We start from the raw sequence: 11,248 nt of genomic DNA, 5'->3' as shown, positions 1-11,248 counted from the left end.
ATTTGTTTTTGGGTTTTTTTTTTGAGAGGGCATTTTAACAGGAATTCAGGCAGCCTGTCCCTTCTAAACTTGCTTCTTGCTCCAGGGATGGGCCCAGGAGAATGTGCGAACACGCTACCATGACTTTCCTTCTTAGGTATATTTAGAATTCATTCAGGGACGGGAGTTGAAAAGAACCAGCAAATTTAGGACTGAACAGGCACTGCTGTTCACCGGCTGTAATGTAATAAATCAAATTTGCAACTGAAGGAGATGAACACCAGACAAAGAGAAAGGCTACAGGGTGAATACATAGAATATATATATATAAATAAAGAGTCACATTTCTGATGCTGGAGTGAAAGATAACATGCAGGATAACAGATTATTTCTTTGAACAGGAGGAGACCCTACGATCCTCCGCCGCGTGCGTCCTTCGATCCAATAGAAGCAAACTGGCTGTAGGAACCAGCATTTTATTAAGTCTTTATAGCACAAAGTGGGGGGCTCTTTGGAAAATTCTTGCCTGATAAGCTAAAAATCCTTTTTTTTTTTTTTTGGGGGGGTCTTTTGAGAAGGAAGAGGAAAACGCTACCAGCAAAAAAAGCAGCTTCTTTACCCAAACCAAGGGTCCTTCCAATTCCTTGAAAATAAACTCATTCGCTTTGTTAACAGGGGAAAAAAATTTGGGCAGGGTCTTGTGAATTGTATCGGCTGGTCAATCTCGGTGTTGCCTCGGTCAGGCTGCTCCGCTCCGGCGTCTTTTGAACCCGTGGTCAGTGGCTGCTCTTTACTTGAATTGTTTTCGACTGAAAACATAAGAAAAGAGGTTAAGAAGCAATCCAATCCCACCAGTTTGGATTATGTGATCGATTAATTGATGTTGGAAGGGACCTTAGAGATCTTTTAGTCCAACCTTGGCCAACTCAGGCAGGAAATGGAGGTTGGCCAAGGGAGAAGGTTCAAATATTCTCATTTCTCTTTTTGTCTGTCTTTTTTCTCCAATTTAGGCCTTGGTTGAACAAGTATTTTGACCCAGGAAAAATGCACATCAAATACTGATGAAATATTTTTCAAGTATCAGGAGAACAGGGGGGAGGAACCACTATTGTGAAGATTAGTAGGGAAGGAGCATCTCTTCTGCCTCAAATGTCAACAAGGTTGTTTAAAATATATATATTCAGGCCTTTTGGTCAGCTCAAAACCCTTGTGGTTAAGGCAAATTCGACAAGCGAACCGAAAAACATGTTGACCATGAAATGATGGGAGTTGACTCAACATGTTTTCTGTAATCCGGGGGTTTTAAGGTCTACTATTATCCTTTACAGACAGAAAAACCAATTTTATTTTTCTTGGAAAGGCAGGAGGTAAGGATATTACGCTCGCTTGGGTTGAAGCGGGTGCGTGAACTTGGCCGATGCAATTTTGCCATCCGGGATTTATAACTTGGGTATAAACCGGGGCTCAGCTGGTTCACCCAGAAACCAAGACAGAATAAAAGGGAATTTGGGGAAACAGGGCCAGATTTGAGCTAAAAAGGAGAAAAAGCTTTCCCCCCCCCCTTCTCTCTCATTCAGGAGGGTGTCAGAATTGGAGAAGGAAATGAAATATTCCGAAATTAATTGTCAGAGGTAAAGGAGACCACAGGACGTTCCCTAAAATATAGGAAAAATGTGTTTCAATTGTAGAGCACTACTCTAAATGCCGAAAAAGCCCGTTGCCAGCAGACCCACAAAAATGCCACATTAAAGACTGTACATCAGTGATGTCCAAGCTTGGCAACTAAGACCTGTGGACTTCAATTCCCAGAATTCCCCAGCCAGCTGGAAATTTTGGGAGTTGAAGTCCACAAGTTTTAAAAGCTGCCAAGATTGGACATTGCTGTTGTGCACTGTTTTTAAGTGTAAAAAGGGAATTTCAGGATGGCAAAGATTGTTGCAAAATCGCACTTCTGGGACTTATTTGAGACCTCTGCACTTGGCACTTGGTTAGCTTAAACTATGGTTTGTTTCTTTTAGCCCACTTGGCTCAGTTACGATTCTGGGGATCAGATGAGGTCAAGGATGGGGTTAATTCAAGGACCAAGCTGCTCTGGATTGAGCAAACACCATTTCTGGGTTACAAATCCCTAGGAGAAAAATCACCTTTCCCCAGATTTTAACTCTCCTCGTGACTGGCTCCCCAGTCAAAAGAGGGGGGGGGGTCCCTAGTGAAAGGGGACCCTGCTCCTGAGCATGTGCAAAGTGCAACCGAGACCGCCGGCCTCCCTCCGCACCTTCTTCCCGCTGGGGAAGGCCTCCTTCAGGCTGCGCCAGAGCGCCTTCAGCCCGCCGTTGACCTGCGCCCAGAAGCGCCGCCGTTTGTCATCCTGGTCGCTCTGGATGTCGCGCAAGGCGCACAGGTGCATCTGGCCCAGCTCGCACCGGGGCGCCAGCAGGTCGCACTGGTGCTTGTGGCGGTTGCAGGCGCAGACGGCGTAGCTGCAGACCACCCGCTCGAAGCGGAGCAGGTCGTACTGCGCGGGATCCAGGCGCACGTCCGGCAGGGCGTAGGTGATGTCGCGCACGCGGGCCATGCTGCCGGCCGCGCAGTTGCAATGCCAGGCGCTCCACTCCTGCCAGGCGTAGCGCGTGTCGCCCACGATCAGCACCGCCTCGTGGGCCGTGGAGCCGGCCGGCCGGGTCCCCGGAGGGGTGGCGGGCACCAGCGGCAGCTCCTTGGTGGCCTCCGCCTCCGCCTCGGACGGGTTGACGTAGCCGGCGGCCACCGTGGCCTTGGCGGCGGCGGGCAGCTTCTCCAGCAGCTCGGGGGGCGCCGAGACCAGCGCCCCGTCCTCCGCCTCCTCCTCCTCGCCGAGCGGCCCCTGCGCCAGCCCGCCGGCCGCCCACAGCCAGCAGCCCAGCAGCGCCAGCGCCAGCCGCCGGGGGGCCATGGGGCTCCGGGGACCCTCCGTCCTGGCCGGGTCGGGCTCTGGGCCGGGGGCGGCAGGGGCTTCGCTAGGCAACCGGCCCGCCGAACAAAGGAGCGGCTGGAACGCGGGGAGGGACGCCCCCTCCTCCGCCTGCTGGCCGGGCTCCGGGGCGCATCCTGGAGGGCAGCGCCAAGAGGGGCCAGGCGGGCCGGGGCCTCCTTCCCTGCCCCTCTCTCCCTTGCCTTGAACTCGGGGACGGCTCCCCACCTGCCTGCCCCATCCGTCCCCCGGGGCTGCGCTCGACCCCCAGCCCGCCCGCCAGGTGATTGTCCCGGCCTCGCCCCCTCCCCAATCTCTCCGGACACGTCAAAGGGTCTCCCTCGCCCCCCGCCCCCATATGAGCCCGGCAGTCACGGGGGGGGGGCTTTGCTCTGTCTCTTGGGGTCCGAATTCCGACGGTGGGGTGGGCGGTGCCCCATGGGCAGGATAGGGAGGCGGCCCATAACTCTGGGGAGGCGAGGGCAGCGATGGCGTTGAGACTGCTTTTTGTATCCATTGAAAAAGAATAGCAAGACAGAGGGGAAGCGTTGAGAGTGGGAGGGTCCCCAGAGGCCATCCAGCCGGTCTGGGCTATTGGAAGGGCTTCAGGAGTTGCTGCTGGACTGATGTAGCCTGAAAAGAGAAACAGAAGGAGAAGGTGGAAACTTCAGACCCAGAATAAGCTGCTTATTTCTCTCCTGCTAAAAAGCCTTTTTGGAGGGAAGATGAAGAGGCCAGAAGCTGCTGGACTCCAGCCTCCATCATTCCCAACCTGGGCGGCTGGACCCGATTGACAGGCCTTGTGGTTTCCCCTGTCCACCGGCGGTTGAGCGACCCCATGAATTTAGGATTTTCTCCCCTAAATGACTTTCCTGCCCCTAAGGAGGGTGTTCATTTTTTGCAAAGCTTGACCGTATCCCCAGAGCATGTGAAGAGGGCACACTCTGCAAGGCAGGGAGTTTTGTGCTCCAGCCAGAGGCCGGAAGCTCCTTTGAGAAGGGGAACAAACTGGACAGGCCAAAAACTCAGGCCGTACTCACTGCTGGACACAGGCTGGGATGTGCATCTGTTGAAGGGGGACGATTTGGCCCAGATCCTCCAAGCTGTCTACGAACTTCACTTTCTGGCTGAATTTGGAACTGCGGAAAGGAAGAGGGTGAAGGGTGGGTTGGTGTTGGCACTGCCATCCTTGTGCCTGCAGGGCAACTCTCTCTTTTTTTCCCCATCCTTCTAGTGGCGAATGGATGCCCGTCTAGCCCGTCTTGGCATCTTACACCCACCTGATAAAAGGCTTAAACACGGTCATCAGGGCTTTGATGTACCACGTGGGATGGACGATGACCAAAGATTTCAAATTCTTCCGAAGCCTGAAAATAAAATGGAAAGGGACGGTGGAACTCCATGCCACAGGATTTTGATATCCTGGGTTGGTTTGTCTTCCATCTCTCAGGAGGAAAAAAAAAACTGAGTAAAACTGGAGATAGCATGCTTTCTAAGGCGTTTCTGAATTGTTCAGCCTGTGTCCCTCCCCTTGTCTGGGGCTCTGAATCTGTTGCAGAAAAGGCAGGGTGTGTGTGTGTGTGTGTAAATGCCATTTGAAAAGCAGGAATAGTTTCTGCCAGTATACAGAATGGTTTTCTCCCCATATTTCTATTCCTTTGGTCACTTGAGACGGGGCGCTTGAGTGCCACTCAATGTCCTGGATGTCAAGACGGCTGAACAATCCCCCCCCCCCCGCCTTTCTAAAGGCCTCACCTTGAAGAATTCAGAATTAAAAGGGGGGGGGGGAAAGTGCTGCCGTTTAATGTCCCTGAGAGACATTTGGGGTGTCTTTCAGGCACACAGCCCTGCTTTGAAAATGCTATTCCCCCGTTTCATGCCACGCGAAAACTCTGCCAATGCCCGTCAAAAGGCTCAAAGCGAATCTCGGCTTTGCAAAGGAGCCTTTAAAACAAAAAACTAAAAAAAGCCAACAACCCATCTCATCAGATTGAAGCCAGATTCACAGGCCATTCTGGGGGGGAAAAAAACTGAAAATATCAGGGTGCGGGGAGGAGCTCCTTCAAATGGCTTTGCTTTCATTTGGAAACTGCTGCTCTTACCGTCGGTCGATGGCCTGATAGCACTGCTTGATCCAGGTAAAGGATGGGAAGCGGCTCCGGGAAGTGGCGCCATTCAGACACACCAGCATGTAATTCTCGGCGACCATCAGCTCCAGGGTTCCTATTATGTACCTGCAGGGAATGATAAAAGAGGCTGGAGTCCATTTCCTGCCTTTTAGCTTAGAAAAAAAAATCTGATTTAATCTTCTCCTGCAGCACCAGAACAACCTGAATGGAAATATAATAGCTGGGGAATATACAATTTTTCTTTCTTTCTTTCTTTCTTTCTTTCTTTCTTTCTTTCTTTCTTTCTTTCTTTCTTTCTTTCTTTCTTTCTTTCTTTCTTCCTTCCTTCCTTCCTTCCTTCCTTCCTTCCTTCCTTCCTTCCTTCCTTCCCTTCCCTTCCCTTCCCTTCCCATTTCTTTTGTTTTGTTTTTCCTTTCCTCTTTCCCTTTCCTTTCCTTCCTGTCCCATCCTGTCCCCTTCTGTTCTTTTCCTTCCTTCCTTCCTTCCTTCCTTCCTTCCTTCCTTCCTTCCTTCCCTTCCTTTCCTTCCCTTCCCTTCCCTTCCCTTCCCCTTCCCTTCCCTTCCCTTCCCTTCCCTTCCCATTTCTTTTTTGTTTTGTTTTTTTCCTTTCCTCTTTCCCCTTTCCTTTCCTTCCTGTCCCATCCTGTCCCCTTCTGTTCTTTTCCTTCCTTCCTTCCTTCCTTCCTTCCTTCCTTCCTTCCTTCCTTCCTTCCTTCCTTCCTTCCTTCCTTCCTTCCTTCCTTCTTTCGACACTCAGGATATTTTACCTTTCCTCCTTTCCGTTCCTTTCCTTCTTTGTGTATAAAACAACAGACAGCTCTGCCTCAATTTCCTTTTCCAGGTTCAGTTCGTGGGGAGGAGGCAATCATACGGCAAACTTGTAGTAGCAGGCAGCTGACACACAAACACACACACCCCAAATGTGAAGTGTTGACACACTCTTGGGCACTACCCCAGGGCAGAATCTCGGCTTGCTGCAACTTGCATTTTCAGCTGGAAAACCAGCCCTGCCTCCAGATAATCAGCCCGAAAGATTATTTTTATTTTACTTCACTTTTCACTCATCCGAGTGCTGGCTAACTACATTTAAAAACAATAGCCGTGGTTTCTTTTCCAGAAAGAAAAGTGCTTCTCCAACTTCTTCTCTCCAGCTCAGGTAGAGGGACAGGTGGAAGTTACCTGAACAGATTCTCCATTATGTAGGGGTAATTGGGGACGCTGCTTTCGGGTAAGTAACAAGAAGCAAAGACGAGAACGGCGTTCAGACCTTCCCCGCAGTAACCTGGGGAAAAGAAAGGAGGGCAGGGATGAGGCCACCATGCAGGCTTGTTCCGTAGGGTCAGAGCCTCCTTTCCTCTTGAACAAACCAGGAATCCTCCTCTTTTAACAACCCCGTAAGGCCTTGCTGGGGGGAGTCTCAGCAACTGGATGGAGCTGAGTGTTTACTGGCTGGATGCCCTTCCTGTCACCGGTACGGAGTTTTTTCCCAGTGTACCCAGAGGGAGGAATATATGCTTCCACTCAATTTAACAAACCAGGAATGAGGGTTCCAAGTTTAGGTCACCCTTTTCCTCTTGCCCGGGGTGTGTGTGTGAGATTTACCTCCATGGGAGATCACCCTCGTGTAAGGCTCGATGGTGCTTAGATCCACTTTGTGCTCGTGGTCGTCTCCCAGGAAGATCCGCCAGAGCCGTCCATCGGGACCCTTCGTGTCCACCACGCGGCCGCTGCAGAATTTCTCGGGCAGGTTGGCCTCTACCCGCCTGGCCTGCGGGAGGTCATCTGGGAGGAGGCAGGGAGAGCGGGCATCAAATCCCAGCGGCATAAAACCAGGAAGGGACCGGATCTTTGCCAGCTCTGGGATCTTAAAAACGGCAGGCCAGCCGCCCCCTCGTGCTGCTTCCTGGAGACTTGAACGCGGGGCCTCACCTTCCCATTCGAATTCGTGCCCGCTCTCCGGGCCCTCTTGGAATTCGCTTTCCGAGGGCGTCTCCAGCTCATCCAGGTTGATGTCCAGGCTGTCGTCCGGGGTGCTTTCGGGGACCTCCCCTGATTTCACCGAGCCCTCGCTGAGATCCGGGGCCTGGAGACGCTTCCTCATGTGTCTCCGGCCAGAGAGTTCCAGGGTATTGGAGGCGACTGCAGAAGAAGGGAAGGGTTGTAAGGCAATCTCTTGCCCTGGGTGGTCAGGGGTAGAGTGCCTTGAGCAGTGGAGGGTCCACGAAGAACCCCCCCCCCCAAAAGGCCGTGTTTTTCCTGAATCTTACTTGGACTCAGTTCCGAACTGGAAGGTTCTAGATCTTCCTCAGAGGTTTCCTCCGGCAAAGGCCTGCAAGAAAGAATCTGGATGTTTTCGGAACTAAACCCAGATCTCCAAAACCTTGGCTTGGGGGAGGGGGAAAAAAAATCAAGAAATCTAAAGAAAGCCTTCGGATGATGACTTGATTGCTATATGAAGCTATCTATAGCCCTATAAATTCTCTAGATAAATAAATATGTCAATTCAATCTACCCAAGGGATGATAAGGACTCTAACCTTGGGCGCGGGGTTGGACTAGAAGACCTTTAAGGCCCCTTCCAGCCCTAGAACTCTATGCAGCATCGAGCAGGGCTCTCGCACAAGGAAACCTCTAATACAGGGGTTCCCAAACTTGGCCACTTTTAAGACTTGTGGACTTCAACTCCCAGAATTCTCCAGCCAGCGTAGAGAATTCTGGGAGTTGAAGTCCGCAAAGTTGCTAACTCCATGGTTTGAGGAGCGCTGCTCTAATATTTTTCATTGTAGACACTTTGCAAGTTTGCAATTGGCTTCAGTTTAAGCCGCCTCAGATAATCCGGTTTAATATTTATCAAAGATGTGGGGGGAAGAAACCAGCAGGAATTGGAAAGACAAGTGAGATGCCTGCCTGAATCCCAGCCAAGGGAACTTTTTTTTGGTATTAAAAGGGTAGACTGCTCTTGACCATGGAGTCCCCCTTACCGTGGGAATTCGTCATCCTGCCATTCTTCTCTCAGTTCCATGTCTTGGATGTTCCCCACAGGGTCCGTGGCCTCCGTGGCTTCCTTCTTAAGCCTGCGCAGGCAATAAGAGTGAGCAAATTTCTCACCTGCCCTCTCAGCCTCATCGCAGGCTGCGATCTCACCGGTACGGATGCGGTCAACCCAGTGCCCTGGTGTTCCGCTCAGTTTGAAGGCTGTCCTCTTGGGTTAAGTCCTGGCTCATGTCAGGGGTGAACCCCGAGAAGGGATTCAGGCCATCAGAAAGTGCTTTTGTGAAGGCAATTGCAGGTCAGAGGGATTCCTGAAGGTCATTTAGTCCGTCCCATGCTCAGTGCAGGGAAAACATGCCCCCTTCCCCAACCAACCATCTCATTCCTGCCTGAGCAGGGGGTTCGACTAGAAGACCTCCAAGGTCCCAACTCTGGTATTCTTGTGGGGCTGATTCCACTCTCCAAAACTTTGGCGGTTTCTTTGAGCTTGGAAGGCTGCCCCTGTAATGTCCCTCCCAAACCTGTGCCTCCGTTTTCACTTCTACTCCCCACTCCTCTCTGGGGCTGGATGGGAGAGTAAATGTGTTTTTTCCCACCCCTCTCTCTAATTGTTTGAAGGAAGTGAAAAGAAATCGAAGGAGAGAATTGTTTTTTTTTCAAGAGGTGTAGAACCTCCAGCTTCAGCAGCAGTTGATCTTAAAGGGCAAGAAGGAAAGGCTCTTCCTTTCCAGACCTGGGGGCATTGAACAGCTGGAAGTTGGTGCCTTGCCCAGCTGCAAAAGAACCATTGGGGGCGGGGGAATAACGTGTGAAGGTGAATTGGAGCCCTGCGGTGGAGACAAAATCCAGATCTTTCATCCTGTACGTGAAGGATTGTACGTTCTGTACGTTCACACGATACTAGTCCATTTGATGGAGGCAGTCCCACTTCCCTAGAGGCCTCAGGCAGTTTCCGTGACTCAGGAACAACAGGATGGTCAGAAGGCCGGAAGGGTTGAAATTAAAACCCAGCATCACTTAAAAGGTGCTTTGCCAGCAGGCAAACATGACGTCCAAACCGTGGTTAATGAACTGGTTCAGAGTGTTTGCGATAGCAGCTACACCTGCAGAAGGCGAGCAAACTTCCTCCAGCTCAAAACTCGGTCTCTGCCTCCAACATTGGGCTGGTTTCAGGGCACCAGATCCAGCCCCTGAAGGCCTTTCCAAGTTTTCTCGTCCCTGAACTGGGCGCACGAATCTACAGCACAGCGAGACGGGTGTTGCCTCTTTTAACGTCAGCGCCAAGTTCTCTCGGCACTTGTTTCCGACACCAAAAAGCTTTGCAAAAGGGTAGCAACGCCTCAGGGGGGATTGGGAAAGCGAAGCAGGCCTGGGTTGGAGGGAGACCCCCCCCCCCCCCCCGGGAGATTTCAACTTCAAGGAAACTTCCCAAAAATAAAAATAAAAATAAAAAAACCGAAGGAAGGAAGATCAAAACAACAACGAGAAATTGCTTTCCCGTTAAAAAAAAAAAACAAACCTAGACAAGTTCCTGGCTTGGCTCGAAGGAGATGTTTAACTCGCAATGATAAAAATAAGATTAAAAAAAAAAAAGTTTTTAAATTAATGTTTGCAGAGGGCCTGGGTAACTACCTGGGCACAGTAGATTTTTGCCTTCTTTAGCGAGGCAGTTTTAGTTTATTTATGTTTCGGAAGGTTTAGCCTGGATAGTGATTTTTTTTTCCCCCCTCATGAAAAGGTGAGAGAAAGATCGAATCCCACTGGGTTGTCAATCAGAAGACAGAGAAAACCTGGTTACATCCTAGTTGCGGCTGAACTACAATTCCCACCAACATCCGAAGGATCAGGGGCTTGTCTCCTCCTGGCCAGGTGCCAGCTTAGAGAGGAATTACAACCCTGCAGGGGGGTTGTGAAGACATTTGGCCAGGGCAAAAGGAAGCTTTCCTTGGTTTGAGTGAGAACGGGCACTCTTCCACAGTCCTCCCCCCACCCCACCCCCCACCCCCGTGGTAAGGACTCACCTTTCCGAGGGAAGGGTCCTGCCGTCCCCCACGAAGGAACCCATTGGGAGGGAGGGGAGGTTTGCCCGGCCAGGTGCAGATCCAGCCTCCCCTGCTTGTGTGATGGACGCCCGAACTCGCACCACAGCCCTGGAGGTGTGGATATGCCGGGCGGAAGCTGGGAGATGCATCCCAAACTGGTTTTTCTGCTTGTAAACTCGGCAGAGGAAGGCTGGGTCCTAATGCCCGAGACAGAGCAGTCACCGGTCAGCTGGGGATGATGGGGCTTTTAGAAGAGTGGAACTTTTGAGGACTGGGATGCCACGCAGGGAGAAGGTGCCAACGTTGGTAGCCAACTTAGCTGAGGGGTGTTAAGCAGGAGGTTTCAACTAGGGCCACTTTGAAGAATTGTGGGCTTCAACTCCCAGAACCTGGGACTTGGAAGTCCGTAAGTCTTAAAAGTAGCCACAGTTGCACACCCCTGGTGCAGTTTGCTAGTTGTGCAAGCACTGTTTCAATGTTCCCTGGGGATTATTATGGGGTATATGATCTTTGTGCCATTGTCACATTTTTATTTGCTAAGGACGATTGAGGCCAAGCTGGCCCTTACGGGCAGGAACCCTGATATATATATATATTTGCAAACATATAAATAAAAATATATCCAAGGGAAGAACAACATACCATTTCTGCCCAAAACAGGAAATCAAAATCTGGCCGGAGGGATCTGATTTCCACTGGGTCAGTTTTGTTTGTGGCAACCTTCGCCTGGGTTCACACATCGCACTCAACCACAAAGGTATGTCGACAGGCTATAACCCCAAATGGGCTGAACTCGCACACAGGTTGGAGAAAAGAAACGTGGATAAATACAGGAGCAGGATCGATGCCAGGGAAGGGCTGATGCATGTGCGAACACAAGAGTTTGTGCTTTACCGGTTGAATTAGCAGGAGGTAATTTCGTCCTTTCAAACAGGACAAAACCCAACAGGGAAGGAAAGAGGACCACGCAGCTTCAGTGGCAGTCGACCTTTGGCGAACAGGAGCAAGGGACAGCGGTCCGATTCAGGCCTGAGACTTTCACTTTTGAGGTGGCACAAAGAGGGCAAAACACAGCTGATTGTGGCTCCGGTCACAATTTACACCGACGTGACACCGTTTCTAGGAATGACCCAGTGTTTCTACACAACGTCAAGTCTG

The 11,248-nt window shown here is 51.0% G+C and overlaps 2 protein-coding genes across 2 annotated transcripts; both read right to left on the bottom strand.

Annotated features, from left to right (window-relative positions):
* Positions 1–5: 5 nt before the first annotated feature.
* Positions 6–3,069, bottom strand: C14H1orf56 (chromosome 14 C1orf56 homolog). Its single transcript, XM_026685916.2, has 2 exons — positions 2,255–3,069; positions 6–788 (listed from the first exon to the last, which is right to left on the bottom strand). The coding sequence occupies exons 1-2, from the start codon at positions 2,909–2,911 to the stop codon at positions 756–758; spliced, it is 690 nt and encodes a 229-aa protein (XP_026541701.1). The 5' UTR covers positions 2,912–3,069; the 3' UTR covers positions 6–755.
* Positions 3,070–3,418: 349 nt separating this feature from the next.
* Positions 3,419–10,224, bottom strand: BNIPL (BCL2 interacting protein like). The gene is made up of 10 exons (XM_026685949.2): positions 10,070–10,224; positions 8,039–8,131; positions 7,326–7,387; positions 6,988–7,197; positions 6,661–6,840; positions 6,238–6,340; positions 5,032–5,163; positions 4,210–4,296; positions 3,970–4,068; positions 3,419–3,562 (listed from the first exon to the last, which is right to left on the bottom strand). Exons 1-10 carry the CDS (start codon positions 10,111–10,113, stop codon positions 3,535–3,537), a joined length of 1,038 nt encoding a protein of 345 aa, XP_026541734.2. The 5' UTR covers positions 10,114–10,224; the 3' UTR covers positions 3,419–3,534.
* Positions 10,225–11,248: the final 1,024 nt, after the last annotated feature.

Source organism: Notechis scutatus, chromosome 14 (genome assembly GCF_049901735.1).
Source record: "Notechis scutatus isolate UNSWTSFEM ecotype Mainland chromosome 14, rNotScu1.2, whole genome shotgun sequence".
Classification (NCBI taxonomy): Eukaryota; Metazoa; Chordata; class Lepidosauria; order Squamata; family Elapidae; genus Notechis; species Notechis scutatus.
Note: the sequence above shows the minus strand (reverse complement) of the source record. Positions and strands in the feature narration are given on the sequence as shown.